Below are 22,317 nucleotides of genomic sequence, written 5' to 3' on the forward strand. Positions count from 1 at the left end.
TTTTTTTTTCCCCAAAGGACAAGTTTTTAAACGTCATAGGATTGAGTAACATACAGGTACACTGAAACAGGGTGTAATCAACAAAAATGTCTGAACATCTTGATCACTATTCATCTCTCTTGGGGGGGGGCTGTTCTCAAGGAGCGTTATTGTTCTGCATCAGAAACTGCTGTCTGCATATGGTCTTCAACTTCATCTGTTTCCATGTGAATAATGGTCGTAAAGCTTTGTCATATAATTAGAAAATCAAAACAGTTCTCTAAACTCCTGCTTAGTCCAGATGTTTTCAAAATAAATGTCAATTAAAGTCTTGTTGCTGTGGCGTCAGCAACATGTGAAAGAGTATGAGGTAATCACGCTGCTATAGTTCTTCAAAGACAAAGGCTTCTCTCATTGAATTTGCTGTCAGCAGGAGGGCATTGCAGCAGCTGGGGGACTTGTTTTACTATACACCCATGTTCAGCAGCAACAGAAACTGTTCTGCAGGTTTCATGCTGATGGTTGAGCTTTTATGTTGTGGTGACTTATGGGGTGATGGGAGGTGGGAAGACAAGGCTTTACATCAGACTAGTGGGGAATATAGCATTAGAAAAGACTGCCATGCACCTTCCGTTTGTTGTGGACATCCATACAATAAATATTTAGTTGGAAATTCTTAAAGAATATATACTCCCTAAGTTCCACAAGGTGTTTCCCAATATGCAATAACAAACGTTCTCCCTGCTTACTCCCTGCAATTAAATTTATGATTTGGAGAAAAAAAAAAGTCCTTCCTATTTGTTGTGTCAGGTAGGTGCAGAAAAAGCATAGTGCAAACAAACACTTAATTCGTTCTCCTTTCAAAGCTGGGAAACTTTCAAGCAGAGTTCCTGAAGAGTACATACCAGTGGTGACTAGATGGTCTTTATCTAAAATGCGGAATGTGACCCAGTAACGTTGCTCTGCAGCAAAAACGGCATCACAAAGTTGGGCATCATCTGAATCAGTTTACTAGGAAACAACCAGACAGACAAGGCCCTATTTAGTTGGGATCCAGTGAACTAGCTGCATTAAATTAAGGAAGAGAGAATATTGGGTATACTGATGACATGCCTAGAAGTTAATGCAATTGTGTCAACTTCTGACATTTTATTAAGATTCCTAGACACGATATTTAATTTAAACCTGCAGTTTCTGGATACCATCTAGACACAAGCCATTCCATGAGATCTTCAGGTTTTGCCTTAAATAATTCACTTTCTCACCATTGTGGGTACAGAAGAAAAAGCATGCAAGTGTGAGCAAGTGTGACTTAAGTGTGTGTTAAAATAGAGACAGGCTTTTAAAAATACTCTTTAGGATTTTTGGACCAGTCACTTTACTGCTTGGCAAGCTTGACTTGTTTTATTAACATTTGACATTGGCAACAAACTTCAGACCTCACTATAGAGATTGATACTGTTTTCATGCAGAATGTATAGCCCTGTAGTTCATAGTATGTGTAGCTGTATTTGCAGTATGGTTCTAATTTTCAGAAATGTGTTGAGCACTTGCTAGGACACGGCTCTATCTGAGATCAAAGCTGAGCCTTTGGCTTGTGACTAAAGTAGGATTCAGTCTGTAGCTCAGGAACTTTCTGAGCTGATGGCATGTCAAGATGGCAGGAAAATGCAGTAGCTAATGGTTAGAGTGTTATATTAAAGGTAATTCTTATTTGGCACCTTGTGAGCATACGGTAATTGGTGACTTACAAAGACATTGTGAAGAAGATAGCACCTTTCGCTATGCAGGGCCTCTTTGAAAAAAGGGCTTTGATGATTCCAATGGGATGGAAAGGAGGTGGTTAATGTTTAGTCTAGTCCTTTATCTCATATAGAATAATAAATTACCAGTTTTCAACATAGAGGAATGTTTACAGGGATATATACTAAGGATAGCTATTGCTTGATGTTCACCCAGTTGTGACTATTTATTACAAGGTGAAAGGTGATTCTGAAAATGGCACAAATCATTTTGCTTTGTTAAGAGAAAAGATGAACTGAGAAATCTAACAACAAAATTAAAGGATGGCACAATGGGAGGTAAAATTCAGTAGTGACGGATGCTAATTTACATTGGCAAGAGTTGTTTGAATCGCTAATAAATACCGCTGAGTTCTATTTGTTGAGAACATCAAGGCAGAGCTATAGTCAATGAAAATGCATGTAGGATAGCTAGAGCTGTATTATGCAATAAACCTGTCAAACATAATGCCACAAGTTACCATTTAACCCTCGAGTCTAGAAGGATTCAAGGAAGGCTCAGTGATGAGTATCTAATCAATTACACATTTTGTGGAATGTTAATATCCACTTCTATCCTACAGAGTGCCTAGAGTGAATTGCTAACTTAGAGGGAGAAGGAAGGTGTTTCCACAGATGGGTATTTTCTGTTCTGATGTTTCATACAGATACTGACAATTTTCTGAGATTGTGGAATGGCCAAGTCATTGGGCTGATCCAGTATAACAATTTTAAGTCAGAGAAAACAAAACCTAGCTTTATTCATATTGCTGTGTAGGAAATCAATAAGATACTTTGATTGTTTTGAGCAGTGCTGTCAAATATATTTTAGTAGATTAATGATGAGAGGTAAGGTAAACTTGCAATATTACAAAAGGAATTGAAAAAAATGCACAAATAGATTAATTCAGAAATATGATAAGAAAACCCTAGTAGGGAAGGGGTCCCATGTAAATACATTTGTATTTTCTCTCCAAAATAAAATTGAAAAATTGAAAAGAGTAATACTAACTATTTGTGTGTATACATTTGTTTTATAGTTTTCAGTTACTAGTAGGACCCTGTGCCTTAGTGGTTGAATCACTGTGGAGTGTATTTTAGGAGGTTCAGAATTGTGTTGTCCAACCCACGAATAAGTTAGTAGGGTAGGTTGATGTTACATGTGATTTTTGCTTTCTTAGTTATCTTAGTTTAGTATATATTGTTAATGTCATGTCTTTTCCCAATTCTAAAGTGACTGCATTTTCTCATCCTAACTAAAATACATCTTGATTGCTAACTTTACGCTTCTTTGTTTTGTTTTGTTTTCCAGTTTAAAAGAATGCTCAACCGGGAGCTAACCCACCTATCTGAAATGAGCAGGTCAGGCAATCAGGTCTCAGAATATATATCAAACACGTTTTTAGGTAAGACTTATGGTGGGAGTTAACCTTTCTGCCTTTTGGTTTTTTTATCTCTCTCTGGTGTGTGATAGAGCTTAAAAGCAAGTAGCTTTCCATATTATTTTTCTGTTTTCAGAAACTACATTTAGTATCTCATGGTTAAGTGTTTGAACAGAGAGATCATGTTAGATCCATTTTCTCACAGCTCAGTTTGTTTGTGTATGTGGTTTCCCTGTGTGTGTAATTAGAGATAACTGTTCATATACATATTTTCACGTAACATTACCACTACTATATTGCTACATTATTAAGAAATTAATACATAATTAATTATTTATATGTTAAAAAGAATTCTTCCACTCTGTTTCCCTTCTGAAAGTTACCGCAAAGAGTTTTCAGTGTGCTGGAAGCACACATAACTTCCTAAACTCTCGTAGCACACAGTTCTGATGGTTTGGTATTCCCTGCCTGCACATGAGTGGGTGGATGGATGTGACTAAGTCAACATCTGAACAGACTGCTGCCAGGAGAGTTTGGAAGAGCCGCCTCAACAGCTTGGCATGGTGGGATGTGAGCATTAAAAAAAGCTCAACACAATATTACAAAGAGTCTGGTTCCTCCTCTGTGGCTTTGCAGAAGGAAGTATATATTTTTTTTTGCTAAAACTGGTGAAAATGAATAAAAATTGAAGATAAAGACAATATACCAATGTCAAACATATTTTGAACAAAACACCATTGGTTCCTAAAGACTGTGCTTTTAAGGGGAGGCACAGCTGAGTACATCTAAATTAGGATAACAAGTACTTTAAAAAGCACCAGTCGTACATGTTAAGATACATCTTGTTTTATTTGTGTGAGATACCATAGCTGGTGCTTTTTGTGTTTTTTGGAGGAAGCGGGGTTCTTAAAGTACATTTTATCCTGCCTATCACCATATCCTAAATGGATCGATTAATGTGTCTGTTTAGTTTACCCATGATTGCAGTAGTGTGCCTGAGCACTGCGGCACAGCAGGGTTTCAGACAACAAGGAGAAAGGGATGAGCTTCTGTCATGGAGAAGCAATATTGCACAGCTTCAGGAGCCCTGAAAGTCACAGTGTACAGTTGCCTGAGAAGATGACCCACTTAGGTTGAAGAGACTGAGATACCAATTTCTGCTTGCATTTACTTGAAAACTTAAGGCTCGTTTTGGCAGGGTAAGGAAATGGATCTGTCAGCCTTTCACATGAGATGTCAGTCTTAAGCAGAAAGAGGGCTGGAAAGGCAATTGCTTAATTACTGAGCCATGGGTACTGTTTTGTGGCTGAATGAAAAACTAGGATACTTAAAATTGTAGGTGCAAGAGGAGTACAACATCTCATCTACAGAATTATTGCTTAAATAGAGTATTTTCAAAATACTCAGTCTAAGTATGTAGGTTCTGAGCAACAATGTGAAGAGGAAAAACGTTCTCACCATAGAAAATGTCAATGAGTCTAGTTAGTTAATTTTTTTAATACATAATGTATCTCCTGAACATCTAGAGACTTTCTCACATTTCAAAGTTAGGAACATGTCATGAGAAAACAAGTTTTTCTGTTCTTCTTATTCTTAAAAAAAAAAAAAATTGTTTTTCCAAGTAGGGCTGTATGACATGTATGAAGTTATTCATAATGATAACAAATATATTCCTTGTGTAAGAATAAGGCTCCTGCATTGAGTATAATAATATGCAAGGTTTTTATTTTTCATTGTCATTAACCTGTTTTCCTATGAACAGAAAATTTAAGAGAACCTGCCAATGAGCATAGCGTAACCAGGGTCAAAATGGCAAGCTGTCTTTTCTGGATGTTCAGATGGCCGCAGGATCCTTTGCCCTGTGTGCTCATAGTTACAAAAGCAGAGGCAGTCCTGTGGAATTCCTCTGGAGATCTAAAGTTGTTCAGACAGACATTTCCTTTCACTTGAGTTAATCTGACAGCTTGGCTTACGAACCTCCTTTTGATGGGTCTAAACTTTGTGCATGTGACTGAAACTATAAATATCAAAGCAGGAACACGAGTCACTGCTCCTCATCTGTTGTCGGTTTGCACCAGTCAAGAACTGCAGTGCTTTGCCTCCCCCTTTTCTTGATTGTCCCTGTGAGGAGAGTGCTGAAGTATGGCGGGGGCAATTGGGGAACTCAGTGCTGCAGACTAAAGCTTGATGACATTTCCACAGTCTCCTCTTCGCTGTGATTTGTTTGGAATTTGAGGCGTCCAGTAAATGTGGCTGCTAAAGGGTAATTAAAAAAATGGGAAAAAGAAAGGCAGTGAAGAAGCAAACACAATAACAATCTGGTAATTGTGGACTTGCTATCCTTGTCTGGTTTCAGTGTCTTTATTGAAAATGACTACTGCAGGAAGGAAAAAATAGACATGTTTTAAAGAGCTCAAATTTTCTTTCTTTCTTTCTTTTTTTTTTTAATTTCTTTTGTTCTAAGGTGTTTTTTAAATCATAGTTTTTGCTAGGCTCCTGTGTTAGAAACATCTGTTCTGGATTTTCCTGGTTTTGCTGGAATATTTCTTGAGGACTAGAAAAGGTGCGGGTACTTTTTGGCAAAGAAGAGGTAGTTTAGAGGGAGTCATTAAAACTCTATGTTGAAATATAGTATGAATAAAAAGAAAAAAATTAATGCAAATTCTTAGCAGTTTTGGCAGGAGAGTCCTTTGTTGCACTAACTTGGGTTTCTTTGGGGACCACAGATGTCAGCAATGCCCCACACCCCCATACTGTTTCTGCAGCAGTCAGCTGGCAATTCCCTAAATGTACTTTACGCTCAGTTTAATCCTTGTCTGAAGTTTTGCTGGCACATACATTGATGAGGTATATGAAGTGATGCCGATGATACTGCTATGGAGGCAAAAGCCCATAGCAAAATATTGGTTTTTAGCAAAACAGCCCTTTTGTCAGTATTACTTATTCTGGTTGGGAGGTGCAGAAATGCACTGCATTGCTGGGGTGAACTGCCTCTACATCCAAAGCGCTTGCAGATGTAGCTGGCAAAAGGCTTTCTGAGTTGTACAGTGTCTTAACACAAACAGGAGCAGTCCCCAAGTATTAGGTCCTTCAAGTCCTGAAAATGTTTTGTCAAAGGTTTACATGAGATACTGTTTTGATTGTTTTTGAAATGCCATTTCAGAGAGTGGTTTTCCTGGAAAAGAAGAAATTTTAAATTCTCTTGCAAAACGGAAGTTTAGATCTCTGCAGTTGTAACAGCGTTTTTATAATGAAAGGATTGCCCCTTTCTACAGCACTGGGGCTGCAGGAGAAGTGGAAAATAGACAGTCACAAGTCACTTATAAAGCCAGTTCAGAAATAATGAGGCAATTTGTAAAATAGAGATCTCCTTATACTGAGTTACAGGTCTATGTTTATCTTTTCCTGTTTTTATTGCTCTTGATAAGAAGTATCTGTTGCAAAGTCTCCAAACATAAAAATAAAAAAAGTTTTGTTAGGAATTACAATATCCATAAGATGCAAATCAACAGTGAATTTTGTAATATTTGTAATACCTTCAAAAATTATTCTCTGTTTCTTCATTCTTTTGAAGACAAACAACATGAAGTTGAAATTCCTTCTCCAACGCAGAAAGAGAAAGAGAAAAAGAAGAGGCCGATGTCCCAGATCAGTGGAGTCAAAAAATTGATGCACAGCTCCAGCCTAACTAATTCCAGTATTCCCAGATTTGGAGTTAAAACAGACCAAGAAGATGTTCTTGCCAAGGTAGAGAATATATAAATCCTTGAATTTAAACCACTGAATTAAAATAGAGGACTTGTCAGTATTATTCCATCATCTGCTTATAATCACTGATTTCAAGCTGTAGCACTAAAGGCTGGTCTCGCTTAAAATAATATAAATTTGGTGAAGTGGAATAATAACAAGTAAAATCAGAATCGGGCCATAAGGGTTAACTTCTGCATGAACAGGATTTCATATGGAGATGGAATGTAAATTACCATTTGTGTATGCATTAATAAAGCTGCTTTTTCATAAATAATACCTGAAGAATGAAGAGTAAACATACCATATACTGTCACAGGAATGAAAATACATAGCAGCCCTATGTTTTTTTAAAAGGTACAACTGGTATATAGCATTAGAGTATCCTTGCAGGTCCTGTCTTTAGCTTTATCATTTTATGTACATAATTTGTGTTTCTGTTTTTAGTGTAATTTCCTATGATTTTTGCACCAGCAGCTAACTAGTTGGCAATAATCTCAAACTGGTGTAAAGTGATTATTCATTTAGTTTTAGAGTTTTGCATTTTGAAATATGCCTATCCTTATGTTTTCAGGAATCTCCCCAATATTTGAAAAGTGTTTCTGAGAACCAGGGAGACAGCAGCAGAACTGCAGCATCTCTGGAGGTTTCCTCCTTGCCGAGCTCTGCTGTCACTGGGCAGTGAGATAGCAAAGTGTGTCAGTCCAGCTCATTCAAGATACTGTAGCATTTTTCCCTCTGGAGCAATCCGTTTACGAGGCACTCTTTCTTGCTTAGTGAATTAAAATCTGAAAAGTTGGTAGCTGCAAATTCAAATATTGCAAGATTAGTAGCAGCAGCTTTCCCCCTTCCAGAGTTTAGCATATAACTATCATAGCGGTAAGGTTTGAATCTTCACAGGTCTGCTGTGTGTAGCTGTTTCAGTCAGAAATCACTGTAATTTGTGTGTTAGGTTTCAACATGTTTATTGCTTGGTTCTGCTCTAGGAACTAGAAGATGTGAACAAATGGGGCCTTCAGGTTTTCAGAGTAGCAGAGTTATCTGGAAACAGACCTCTAACAGTCATCATGCACACCATTTTTCAGGCAAGTAGCAGCAGCCGTGCTGCTTTTTGCTTATTTTAGGGATTCTTCTGTGCTTTGTAATCTTAATTGTTTCTCTTTTCCTTTTCTAGGAACGGGACTTGTTAAAAACATTTAAGATTCCAGTTGATACTTTAATAACTTACTTGATGACCCTAGAAGACCATTACCATGCAGATGTGGCATATCACAATAACATACATGCTGCAGATGTTGTTCAGTCAACCCATGTCCTGCTATCAACCCCAGCATTAGAGGTAAACTATGCTGAGGTGGGAAAGAGGCAGGCATGAGAGAAAGGGACATACTAAGACTCTTCTAAATTAAATACTAAATACCTTAGTTTCTGCAATATTTTTAAAACAAATCTTAACATTTCATTCATTTCATGAATTCTGCTCTTTTAAAGATATTTTGTGAGGATCAAAGCTTATTTACATGTAAATATTGTGCAGAAATTGTCACATGTTCTTTTAAATCATGCAGATTTGTCCTGTCATAACGTTTTTCATCGTAACACAATGCATAACTTGTTTCCACCATCTCATTATTAATACTACATTCTGTTCTGTCATTATTTCCCATATGGGTTTCTCACTGACCACTATTAGTGGAATAGCTTAGGAAAGATAGTGATAAAATGGGATTCCCTCAGTAGGGCCTTTTGGTTTTTATTTTTTTATCTTGTCCATATTTATTCTGGTCCTGAAAGGCTACTTTTGTGTTTGTTTCTCAGGCAGAGTGGAATATGTACTAAATTTTTATTGGACTATCTTTTTTTTTTTCCCCATAAATATTTCAAAATTGTTTGGAAAAAGATAACATTTCATATGTTCTTTCCTGAGGAATTCTCCTGTCGGAAAGTGAGTCAATCTTTGAAGTAGAAGGAAGTGGAGGAAAGATGGAGATTACTTTCCCTTTATTAAGCACAATTCGGGTCTTAGTATAGCAAAAATAGATACATCCCAGTAAATTGTTGGAAATAGGCAGATAAAGCAAGCACTTGAAATTTTAGTAGTTCAGAAGGATTTGCCCTCATTTTCAAGGAGGGCTGCATTTTGACTCTTTTTCATAATGACCAATCTTTCATGTTACTGAATGCTTCTGCTTTACTTTCTTCTTGAAAAGAGCATTATAAGTGGACCTTAAGACTGTTGGCAGGTCTCGATCCTCCAAGACTCAGGAATTCTTTTGGGAAAGATTTTATCTCAAGAAGAAAAATCAGATTATGTTCTTAAATCACCACTGGCTTCACCAAACAGCTGAAGTGGTCATCAGTAGCATTTTCAGTTTTTTTCCCAGATGAACTGTTTTTCATGGCCTTGTTCTTAGCAGAGCTTTAGCCAGTAAAATAGCAATGTCTGCCTAGTGCCACTGCTGACCTGCACACTTCTGAGCTGTTCTTGATCAATTATGAAAGCAATTATATAATGTGGATGCTTGTGACAACAGGGGACTGGGCTCAGTGACATGCCAGGTCCATTGCAGTCCTCTCTTCCTATCTTCCTAATAATCTCATACAGAAGAAAAGTCAGTAAATGTTAAGTAAGATGCCTTGTAGTCTGTCACCATTTTCTTTAGCATCATTTAGGAGATGTGCGTCTTTCAAATATAGGACAATACGTAGGAATCAGGCTGAAATTTTTAACTTCAATTTGTGCTATAAGTTAGAAACCTGTACTTAATGATCTAATCTGTATTTAATGATCTAATAAAAGTGGATTTATTTGCAGACTGAAGCTGAAAAAACTTCAGTTATGGAAAGTAGTGAAGCTGTCAGTGTGAAGTAAGGATCATTTTACGTTAGCAAAACTTGAAATATTTATGAAATTCTATGTAATTGACAATTATACAAAAGGTTGTGATAGTCTGTATGTAAAATCTGTTCTGATCCGTGATATATTTCAAATATATTTTGCTGGTTCAGATCTAGATTCAAAGTAGAGTCCTTTTTATTGAAAATACTTTTTCATTGTTTAGTGATTGTCATTTCTGTTTCATGATTTTGTAGGCAGTGTTCACTGATTTGGAGATTCTTGCTGCAATTTTTGCCAGTGCAATACATGATGTAGATCATCCTGGGGTTTCAAACCAGTTTCTTATCAACACAAGTAAGTTTGATGTTCAGTGGTTTTCTCAAAAACTTGCTGCAAGATCTGCACATAGCACCTGAAAAATACACAGTTCATTCCTTGTTTGCTTCTGTCTGTAACTTTTCTCAGTAAATAGATAGGTGTTTGTATTTTAACCTGGTTATTATTTTGCATTTCTTGTAACTTTAGAAATAAATTACATAGTACCCCCTAGCAAGAATTACCAAGACATGAACTATAAACCTGGCACTGTTTCAGTGTATTGGATGTGGCCCCTTCCGGAAGTCAGTTGGTTTACATTAAATAAATAAAGTTGTAGGAGAAAAAGGAAGGATGATTAAATAAAAAAAAAGGAAGACAGCAATTTATGTGTTTGTATTGGAAATGTATGATGTGACTAAGGATAGCCATACATTTTTAAGAAATTCAGAAAGCAAGTTTCTTTTTAGCAAGAAGACTGGCAGGCCCATCTTTGTCTCTCCCTGGCTGCTGTACTTGGTTTCTGATCTCTGCACACTCGTGCCTTGTGGACTGAATTTTCTTAGCCTGTCCCTGCAGGGGACATTTTTGGGTTTTTGGGGTTTTGGGGTTGGTTTTTTTTTTTTGGTGAGTCTCTTGCTGGCACTCCATGTGTGGAGGAAAAAAGCCCTAATGAAATGAGACCCTAATGTCATCTCCAAATTTGAAACCCAGTGTACTTGTTCTGCATTCCTCAAGGCTGTTCTCTGCAGCATTGCATGAATCTCTCCCCCCCTCTTTATTCTTCCACTAGAAGAAAAACAATGTTAGCTTTGTTGGACCTGATCATGACACGTTTACTGAATGGCTCGTTGCCCCAGTGTAACCTGCTTTGATTTCAGTGGCGTATGTTACTGTTATAGGTGGGTAGCACACTGTAGGGTCAGTGCAAGTTCCGTCATACGATGTTACTTCTTTTGCCATCTGACAACTTCTCCTTTTACGATAACTGACCCAGAAATGCAAAAGTTGAAGTAATACTAATAATCCAAGCACATAAGAAGAAAAAGCTACAGAAACAGAAACATACCTAGGGTTGTGTATTTGACCCATCTGGTTGCACATTTATAGATACTGTCATTCCTGCACTTGGGTTAATCTATTGCACTGGTGCTAAAATAGCATGACCCCAAATCAGCAGTACAGTTTGAAGAAGGGAGCTCCTCTTCTGACTCATTGCTGCTGTATGTTCAAATAAGACCTCCACTCCAGTTCAGCCTGCATCTAATCTTACTTGCCTTAATGGCCTGAGGGCCACCCTGTAGTGAAATTTAATTTGATGACTCATCTGCATGGAGGAGGATTGGGATTGACTCTAGATTTCTGCTGCTTTATTGGTAACCAATACAGTTCAGCAGCATGGTATAGGAAGGGAGCGAATCAAGCTTTGTGCACAAAACAGCGTGTAATACCTGAATTCTTAAGAGTGGGCATATGTAAGTAAAGTTTTTATTTGTTTAATCAGAAATTGAGTATCAGGATATATTCATGGCTCTGAGGTGCTACGGGGAAACCACCAAGTTGTTTAGGTTTAAGCAGGATGACTGGCTAGTTGAAGGGACCAGTAGTGATACATACAGCTTTCACTTTTAGGTAGGCAGTTGAAATTCAGCTAAGTTAGGAGTGATTCTGATGCTGCTTATTTAGTGGCTCAGAAGAAATGTCTTGTTTTTCTCAATTCAGCTTTCGATAGAGAAGGCTGCCAGGTCAATCAAGTAACTAACTGGAACTGCTGTTGCCAAGCTGAAGGAGACAAAGGGGATTTTATCCCTTTTGATTTGTTCTGTGTACAAGGAAGAAACTGTAGGGACAGAGACAGAGATAAAAGACCACCTAATTCAGGTCTCAAATCCTACATTTTCCTAACTTTTAGAAGATCATTTGCTTCCACCTAGGTTTGTTTTCCAGTGAACCGTACAAAGTATTAACATTTCAGTAAGAAGTATAAGAATACATTTTAAAAAAGCATAATAGACTTAAAGTTACTTAAAGTATGTATATATTTGCCATATTTCAGCTTATTCTTTATAATTACTCACACGTGATATTTCTGAATATTATTTCCCTATTTAAGGATTTAAAGTCTATTACACGGTTGTCTAAAAATCTGATCCCTCTTGAATGCTATTAAAGAACGAACAAATATGGATTGTATTAGCATCAGAGGAGATGCTTATTTGATCACTGTAACTCTGTCCTTCCAGACAAATACTTTTGAAGCTTATAATGTGTTACAGAGATTACCATTACCAAGGGGGAACTTCCTTCCATTTCCACCTCCATTACAACATTGAGCATGTTTTAGCTCTGTCTGTAGCTACAGCCCTTCCAGAGTATTTGGCAATGTTGAGTGTTCTGCAGTTGGGGCTCATCAGAAGGCTGTTTGACAGGGAAATAAACGAGCGCCTGTGTTCTTTGTAAGAAAAATAACAAGTAGACAAGCTTTGTGAATGTTCTGTGAAAGATGAAAGAGAGATCATTTGACCAACTCGCTTTCTTTTTCCTTTTTCTGTTTTGCTGCCGTCAGGATAAGGAAAGGTAGAGGAAGTGTTTCCTTATTCAAAAGGTCGATGTATTCAAGACAGGAGAGGAAAATAGCAGGAGAATGGATAATGAGACTAATGAATTCTGAGGAGCAGAGCTTTTATAGGCACCCCATTGAGCCAGAGGGATTTTAAAACAAAGCTGCTGTAAAAGAAGATAAAAGTGGACACAGATTAGAATAGACTGACATATGGTTAGATTTAGGATAGAACAGCTGTAATAAATAGAAGTTAAGATCACACATGACAAGTGTGATTGCATAAAAACTATTTGTTTTTTATGACAGATTCATTTGTAAGCTGTGTCTTAAAACATACACAAGCTGACTGCGTGGTATCCCCAGGTAGAAGCTAAAGCTGTGCAGAAAATGGTTGTAACTGCTTTTATTTGTCAGAGCTGCCTGTTCAGCAGGTCTAAACAGACAAATGCAGACCTTGCATGTGTGCCTTAGCCCAGGCATTGCTAGGAAGCTATATGTTATTCTTGGGAGTGACAGAGTCAAGAATACTTCTGTTGGAGAAGGCAGCATTACGGCATCAGGCATTGACCATGCTCAAGTATGAAGCAGTAGACAAGGCCACTACTTGCATTTTCAACCCACGTGACCTTCCAAGAAAAAGACCAGAAGCGTAACTGTTACCATCCTACCAGCCTCCTTTCAAAATACCAAATTGTCATGGACTAATGACCAATAGGCCTAATTGGGTAGGCATCTGAGAGCCTTAGCTCACTGCAGAAGGACATGGTTTGAAAACCAAGATGCGTGCTCTCTGCTTGACCTGCAGCAAAGCCTCAGCTGTGTATTCCCAGGTCCGAGTGCTGGATAGCTACAACTTGACTTAAACAATGGAATTTTCGTAGTCGTGATGGAGAGAGGCGTGAGAAGAGAAAACATCAGAGTGTGTTTTAGTTTAGGTGTCTTTGTGCATATAGTATTTTCCATGTGACTTCATACAGATAGGAAAATGTATTCTGAAAAATACCTTCCTTGTATTTTTTCTAACTTGCCACTCCAGACACACGTACATGCTTCACTGCAAAATGTTTTCTTTATTTTCCTCAAGATACTTTGCCTTGATTTGTTAAGATATTCAGTCATTAATTCTGTAACTTTTGACACTGTGTGAACTAAAGGAACTCTGTTTCTAAAAGTTCATCTGTAAATCTTGTTACAAATGTAATGAATTTGAAAAATGTTAAGGGATTTGGTAGAAGCAGAGGCTTTAGTAACACTCTGCCGTGCGATTGTTATTGCAGATTCTGAACTCGCCTTGATGTACAATGACTCATCAGTACTGGAGAATCATCACTTAGCTGTGGGCTTCAAGCTGCTGCAGGAAGAAAATTGTGACATTTTCCAGAATTTGACCAAAAAACAGAGGCAATCATTGAGGAAAATGGTCATTGACATTGTGAGTTCTGCTTGAGAGTCCCTCTTCCATAGTGCTAGCAAATTGAATAATGAAGCACAGAAGCATTTTTATGATAAATTACATGTCATTAGACCCATAACCAATGAAGTAAAAGTTTGAAGTTTTATTCTGTCTTATCCAAACATGAATAGTGGGTTCATTTGAGTTTCAATAAATATCTGTACCTTTTTAGAAGGTATACAATCCTGCTTCAAGCTGTTTTCGTACTGACATGTGTGCCATTTCACCACCACAGTTAGAAATTTGCTACTGAATTGATGATGAATTTAGGCTGATCTGTTCAGAATCAGATAATCCTGAACAATCATTTTATCGTATTCTTAAAATAACCAAAATGAAAACTTAACTATTTTGGACAGTAATGACATACAGGACTCAGACTTTTATAGTGTATCTAGGCACAGGAGTTATGGGTGCCCCCAGAACTGTTTATATGTTCAAAGATTTTTTTAAAAATCAGTAGAACAATTTACGTAATATTCATTTATTTGTTTCTTTCAAGGTACTTGCAACAGACATGTCTAAGCATATGAATCTATTGGCTGATTTGAAGACTATGGTTGAAACCAAAAAAGTGACCAGTTCTGGTGTCCTGCTTCTTGATAACTATTCAGACAGGATTCAGGTAAGAAAACTCATCTGCAGATGGTCACTTTTATTAACTTACATCCTTAATAACATTGGCCTGCCCATTCACCAGCATGGGTTAGGTCAGCTGTCCATTCTCACACCATGACTCACTACCTTCCTTCTACATCCTTTTATGTTTCCTACCTGTGAAATACTTAGGTACTGAGTGTCCTCTCTGAGAGAGTAACGAGGTGCTAGAGTACATCTGGACTAAATGAGGCCTTGGCCTTCCCTCCAAATTATCAGCACCTGGTTGGTCTTTCCCTTAAAGATTTTCTGTCCCTTATACAGGCAGAAGCAGCAGAAGCAAGGTAGTTCATGGCTATTACTTCAAGTGTGAAAAACACCCAAGCAGATAAGTTTTTGCTTTTTAGAATAAATCTTGCACTACATGTATTTTCAAGATTCTGTTTCACAGCCACCGAAAGTGTAAATGGAAAAGGAGCTGTTTTTCTCCAGAGTAATAACACCACAGGTGTTCAATCTATTTTAGGTTCTTCAGAATATGGTGCACTGCGCAGATCTAAGCAATCCAACCAAGCCACTCCATCTCTACCGCCAATGGACAGACAGAATAATGGAGGAGTTTTTCCGTCAAGGAGATCGTGAAAGAGAGAGGGGAATGGAGATAAGTCCCATGTGTGATAAGCACAATGCATCTGTAGAAAAATCACAGGTAATTGATTTGAGTAGGCAGTTAAATAACACAGTGTGACATTTTAACATAAAAGGATGGTGCATAGCCATGTTTTGATTAATTTCTGAATGCACTATTTCCCTTTTTTCATCCTAGTTAATTAATTCAGCTCCTGAGTAGTAAGTGAGGGGAGCTGAGATTTTTACTGTGAAAACACAGTGCATGGCAGTGTGTTTGCTGAAGGGATTCCATCACTGTCATGACCTGCAATGTAGCATGCACATCAAAAGAGAGTATTGTACAGCTGCTCATTAGGGTTTCCTTCAAAAACAGAATTAAATGTAAGGCAGCTGTTTGGCTCACTAGATGCAGTGGAGTTGTTTGGAATGAACAGTTCATTTGAAAACCAAATCCTTTCCAAGTCCTTATCCAATATCCTGAATCAGACTTTTGAAATGTAGAAGACCCTATTTACTATATGAACCAGCATGGTTTCCTTTCAGCCACCAGTAAGGGTAGTGCGTCTAGTGTCTCTTACTAACATTATATTTCTCATACTTTACATGACTTACAGGCATAGTTGTTTATTTCTTTGTGAATAAGAGGTCATCCTAATTTTGTGTTATTTGAAATAGGTGGGTTTCATAGACTACATTGTTCATCCTCTGTGGGAGACGTGGGCAGATCTTGTTCACCCAGATGCCCAGGATATCTTAGATACACTGGAGGACAATCGAGAATGGTACCAGAGCACAATCCCTCAAAGTCCCTCTCCTGCACCTGATGACCAGGAAGAGGGTAGGCAGGGCCAAACTGAAAAATTCCAGTTTGAGCTAACACTGGAGGAAGATGGTGAGTCAGACACCGAAAAAGACAGTGGAAGTCAAGTAGAAGAAGACACCAGCTGCAGTGACTCCAAGACTCTTTGCACCCAGGATTCAGAATCCACTGAAATTCCTCTTGATGAGCAAGTAGGGGAAGAAGTAGAAGAAGAGGAGAACCAGACAGAGCCTTGTGTGGTAGAAGACCATTCTCCTGACACGTAACAATGAAGACTCAGTCTCTTTCTCTGTTGCCCTCTCCCTTTCTTTTCTTCTTTCTCTCTGTGGGGTTTTTTTTTTGGTTTTTTGGTTGTTGTTTGCTTTTTAATTAGGTAATGGTTTCCAAAGTGTATGTCATATGCTACAACCATGGTCACAACTCACTGTCATCTTGCCAGAATGTTTGTTGATCAAAACTGACCTTGATGACTCAGTTTGGCACTCAGGAATATTGTAACCAGAATTTTCACCTCCATGGCATCCGAAAACAGGGGGGATAACATCCATAAACTACATTTTAATAAGCTCTCCATTTGGCAGATTTGATTAAATAAAGCAAATGTTTTCAGAGGAGTACCACCTGCCAAGTGAATGCTGGTATGCTTTGATAGTTTTTGAATTCATTGTATTTCAAAAGCAAAGCATTGGATAATGTTCATCATGAGAGGAAACAAAATAAACTGAGGTTCCTTCTGGAAAACAAAGTGCACATAAATGATGGGACACAAGATGATTCTGTTACCAATAGGAAGATGAGCTGTGGAAATTGCATAAATTTCTAATTTCAAGTCTTCCTAATATGTGACTGAAAAAAATGTGACCCAGTGAGTTGCACTAACCTCCGCAATTTGTATAGTATGCAAAAGAGAGATCTTTTGTAGAGCTTACTTCTATCATTAAATGTACTGAGGTATTCTGTTTAAAGAAAAACACTTTCAGACTTCATCTGCCACTAGTTATTTTTTTTCCAAAGACTAACTTGCAAGTTTTCAGTACAAATCTGTGCTACACTGGATAATACTTCTAGGTTTTTTTCCTTTCCTTCTGTTTTTTTGCACCTTATAATCTCATGGTAATATTGAGCTGTAAGTCTATTATTTTATATATTAGTGAGTTCCATGAATATCCTTTATGTTACATAAAACTCTTTCAGTATGATAGCTTTTTGTTCGTTTGTTTTTCATCACAATTTTCCCAAACGTATTAGAGGAACTTAACTTGTGCTTTTGCCCTCATAGCGAACTGATCCTGCGAATTCTGTCTTACTACAAGAAGTGGTCCCAGTGATACCAACTGGGACCAGTAAGCTGTGGATTTGCAGGACTAGAGCCCGTAAGAAAGGTAATGAATTGTCATCTTAATATGAAAGCAGCTCTTCTTCTCTACTAATAAAATTCGTCCCTCTGAAACATGTTTCCAGATCATTTTTGGCTGGGACCTATAGACTGTTGAGTCAGAACAGGCTAATACAACGTAAGGAATATTTGTTCTGGTGAAAAAAGCATTAATGTAATATTTCCAATTTTGACTCTCTTAATAACTTTTTATCTATGTCAGCTATCTAGTTAAACGATTTGCTAATCTGAGATGTGTACAACATAAAAATAATGATGAGCTTTATTTTTTTGTGTCTTTGTTGCAGGAAGAGCCAGGTCAGTCTTGTCTTTCTATGTTTTTAAGTAAATGAGCAATGCATCATGAGAATTGTAGTTCACTCCACATTATTTCAATCTCAGATCTTTTCATCCCTTATCCACCTTGTGCTGAGGGAATCCTGCGTTTCAGTTTGATTGGTACTGAAAGCTTCTGTAATTTGGAAGGTTAAAGGGAGGTAGGAGTTCATATTTGTCATTTTCCAGTCCTGTTGTTTGGTCACGTGAAAGAAGAAAGAAATCTATTTCCTCCACTTTACTCTTTATTAAAATTGTAGTTTTGAGCATAGAAGATGGGAAATAGTTGCCTAGGGAAGCTAGCAGACTCCCACTCTGTAAAATTCTGGTAAAATGACAGTATCAAAATGATTCTTTACAAAAGATAGCAACACCTATTATTTCCCCTTTGGATTCATTTTGTAGTAAATTTGCAACTATGAATACAGGGGATTTTTTAAGTGTCTGAGATGTAGAATAAAAACCTGTTTAAAAACAATTGGCTAATAATTCAGCTTTTAAATGCATTTTGCATTCTTCTATATCCAGGTCATAGTTTTCTCAACCTTTAGCTCTCACAGGGCCTTAGCACAGAAGATGCTGAAGGAGGAAAGAGAATGAAGAGAACTTACGGGTTTTTTTCAGTTTTTGACTGGTTTTTTTGTTCTTCATCATTTCTTCCTGAACCTGCTCCATCTAAAAATCCTTTCAATCCCCAAGAGTGCCTGGAACCTTAATAATGGAAAAGCAATATAAATTCCAAAATAACCAATAGGGATGTGGAAAGGTTTTGTATCTGCACTAACTGAAAGTAAATGAAAAGAATAACCATATGGAGATACATATACATACATGTGGACAATCAAATAATTGAAAATTCTATCATTTCTTAGAACTGGGGATATAATGCACTGTACAATCTTTTTTCCTCTTTTGCCAAAGTGTGTTTTAGCATTGTACACTGCTTTAAAACAATACAATTTACAAGTGGCTTTATGTGTTCTGAATATTTTTGCCATAAGTAAATGCAGTGAGTGGGTATTGAGTGGGGGAAAAAAGAAAATTCACCTTGCTTATAACAGTACACTTTAGCTTGCAAGTTACTGTACTCAATAATGCTGTATTTGAATTAAATTGTTTTGTGTCATTAAAAAACAATAATGAAAGAATATAGATAGAAGAAAAAGCATTCAGAAGTTTAAAAAACTTGAATGAAATGGATTTTACAGAAGGCTTTGATAGTTCTTTTCAAATGTATTATTTATTTGTGCCATGCATTTTTCTCACCAAATGACCTTACCTGTAATGCAGTCTTGTTTGTCTCTGTTTACAACCATGTATTTATTGTAATGTACATACTGTAATGTTAATTGTAAATTATCGGTTCTTACTATAACATCATCCTTGTCAGGGTGGTGTTGCTATCTTTGGAAACTCTTGGTGAGAGAATGATTATTGTGTATACATATTCCTTGTACATTTTTTTCTCCTGTAATATATTCAGTGTCACCTTAGAGCTTGTTTATGGAAGATTCAAGAAAAGTATAAAATACATAAAGATATATCAATAAAAAAAAGCTGCAGGTCTTTGGTCCCAGGGCTGTGCCTTAACTTTAAACAATATTTTCTTCTGTTTTGCTGCATTTGAAAGTAAGGTAGCTGTGGGGCTAGGGCTGGGCATTTCTACCATATTTTTAGTTGCTAACTGATGGGGTTACTTGTACAAGCTAATATGCATGATACTACAATGAGTTTTCATTCATGACCCTACTGGAAGTTCAAGCTTTTCCAGACATCTGGCAATATAATTGTATTGCCCATCTGATTGTCTTTTTACAGGCTAACATCAGGGATTGTTGCAGCCATTTTTTGCTCAAAAAAAAAAAAAATTGATGCTGTATTTCAGTACTGAATTGCACTGAAACAGCTTTGGAAAGCATCTCTAATAAGCATTTGATTTTAATGCATATTGGGAAATGGAGTGATCAGAATTAAAAGGGTATAACTCATACACTTTTACAATCGTCTGTAATATCCCTTCTTTATTTAGTAGCACAAATTATCATTGTATAAGCAGAATCGATAAAGTAGGGCAGAAGACAACTTTAATCTTGGAAATGCTTTCCAACACCAATATTAGTGTTATAAGCAGCCAAAGTTTTATTTTATATAGATGTATCTAAGGCTTTGTACAGGTGTGTATAGCATAATGCACTAGATCTACAGGAGAGTGGTAAACCTTTGGATCAGTAACACTAGTATTAGGTTTGCAGGTTGGACTGAGCATCTCTCGCTGTTTGACTTGGCATGTTGTCACTTGTCAGACTACTTAGAGCTGATACCAATGAATTTGCCAGAGCGGGGTAAATACCTCCTCCATTCCAGCGATGCCCAGCCCTTGTAGCATGTGACTTCTTTGTGAAAGGAGAGATTCTTTTTCGAGGAAAAACAGAGTCTCCTTTTTGACACAAACTGTAGATTTTAGCAGCCCTGGCCCAAAGGAAATCGATTGCTTTTGTTTTAAATGGTATAAAAGGGACACTATAACAACAGAAATCCTGAACAATTTTTTGTTATTGTTTTAATTTGATTTTTCCTTTGGGGATGTCTTGAGAGTGGCAACTTGTGTGAACATTGCACATGACTATTCTTTCACTGGTTTCTTAGCCTCTCTTACAGCCTATGGGATAGTACTGTACATCAATACCTTCATATGAAATTTTATATGCAATGGAAATAAAAGCATGGGTTGATTCTGCCTAGTTACTGTATTTGATTTTCTTTTGCAAGTTAATTTTTTTTTTACATACATCCCATAGTTGTGACATCTTAAGAGAAAGCATATTTCCAGAATAATTTGATTACTGTGTTTTTGTCATCATACTGTTTTGCATAGATAACACAAAATAAAGTGGGGGTAAATCAGAAAAGTCAACCAAATGTGGTACTTCATAAAGAAGTCTAATCCACAGAGGTGCTATATAGTTATATAGAAAGGTGTTTAATCTCAGTTTCCAGGAAGTTTTACTATTGTCTTCAGTGGCAAAAGCAGCCTAGCCTATCCTGAGAAAACAAAACATCAGCTTTAAAGAAACTAGAAGACTACAGATTGCCTAGAGGAGCAATACCCTGGGATACCACAAAGAAAAATAAAAAAGAGTGCGATAGTTAAATATTGACCAGACAATCTCTGCTCTAAATGGATGATTAAAAGAAATTCTTTTTTAAAATAAAATTCACAAAAGACAGCTGTTGCGTTGAAGAAGAACTGTGGTCTTAATGCAGGTCCAGCTCTTCAAGTGACTTTCACATACCTCTCCTTGATCAGAGTGAGGGTTTTGTTGTTTGGGGGATTGCTTGCTTAACCGAAAATAGTTTCTGATAGAATTTTTTTGTATTCAATGTCCCTTTTTTCCTTAAGTCTGTTAGATCCTTCTTTGGTTTGGGGTCAGTTTGCAAAGAGTACCAATCCGTAGGACTCCTTTTTAATCACACCTTGGTGGCAGAAGCGGCTGCTAAGTGCTGTGCTGGGAGGATGAAGGATGCTGCGCTCAGCACAGCGGGGCCGATAAACCAGGTGGTGCCTGTTGCTCTTGGCAGGCTCATCCTCACATGTTCCCAGCAGCCCTAATGGGAAAATGGTTTGCATACATCATGGTTATTATGAAGGGAAGCAGGAATCCCAAATTCTTGATGGCACTTCCGAAACCTTCTCAGTAATGATCTTGGGTACCACAGCTGTGCATGTGGTGAGTCCGAAGCTGGCCAGGATTAGCCTACTGCTTCCTACATCCTCTGGCAGCACTTTTGTCAGTCTCTGTGCTTGGCATTAATGTGTCAGAATAGGCAAGTTTCAGAGCAAAACCGAAATTGATCCCCTGTTTCACTGCAACCAGCTGCTGATATAGGAGTTGAATATATTTTTTAATGCCCGACTCCTCTATTTCCTAATGAGACAAATAGTCTGAATAGCTGCAACTTCATTTGCTTGATCTCTCTGCTGCACTGAAAACAAGTCACAGCTGCTAGCACACAGTGTTTACTAGAATGACCAGCCCAATTTCTCTACCAGCTGTGAATAATTTTGCTTAGTTTTTTCAGGAAGAAAAAAAAAAACATGAATGAAAATGTTCAAAGATGTTATAAAAGCCTTTAGTTAGTTCAGTTTAGTTTAGCCTGCAAGGTAAAGAAAATCCCCAGCTTCCTCCTATCAAACTGCTTGAGAAATCTGCAAAAGTAGTAAAGGGAGAGAGGAAGTCCAAACAGAAATCAGAGTGACAAATTGGGAACAAAACCTGGTCAGGGAGAAGCACCCTCTAGCTAAAATAATCTCATCTTGTCAAAGGCAATCCCATGGCTTATATACGGACATTAGGAGAACTGAGTTTGAGTGTGATTCTGTCTCAGTTCCCCAGGTTCAAAGCTGTATTTTTTCCTTCTCACAAAGCAAGTATTTTGAGGTCCTTGGAGTTACTGTGGTAGTAAGAACTATATATGTATTTAAAATGGACATTTAGAAAA

General features: G+C 37.4%; 1 protein-coding gene across 5 annotated transcripts in view; it reads left to right on the top strand.

The window, feature by feature from the left end:
* Positions 1-20,558, top strand: part of PDE4D (phosphodiesterase 4D) — a 370,375-nt gene extending 349,817 nt beyond the window's left edge. For all 5 annotated transcript variants that reach the window (XM_052775619.1, XM_052775622.1, XM_052775620.1 and 2 more), the window contains 9 exons: positions 3,073-3,166; positions 6,717-6,889; positions 7,876-7,974; positions 8,064-8,228; positions 9,983-10,082; positions 13,884-14,038; positions 14,562-14,684; positions 15,183-15,365; positions 15,962-20,558. In XM_052775619.1, the coding sequence (XP_052631579.1) occupies positions 3,073-3,166; positions 6,717-6,889; positions 7,876-7,974; positions 8,064-8,228; positions 9,983-10,082; positions 13,884-14,038; positions 14,562-14,684; positions 15,183-15,365; positions 15,962-16,372 (1,503 nt within the window). In that variant the 3' untranslated portion in view covers positions 16,373-20,558. The remainder of the gene's footprint in view (positions 1-3,072; positions 3,167-6,716; positions 6,890-7,875; positions 7,975-8,063; positions 8,229-9,982; positions 10,083-13,883; positions 14,039-14,561; positions 14,685-15,182; positions 15,366-15,961) is intronic.
* The last annotated feature ends 1,759 nt before the right edge of the window (positions 20,559-22,317 follow it).

The sequence above is a fragment of the Harpia harpyja genome, chromosome Z (assembly GCF_026419915.1).
Source record: "Harpia harpyja isolate bHarHar1 chromosome Z, bHarHar1 primary haplotype, whole genome shotgun sequence".
In the NCBI taxonomy this organism is placed as follows: Eukaryota; Metazoa; Chordata; class Aves; order Accipitriformes; family Accipitridae; genus Harpia; species Harpia harpyja.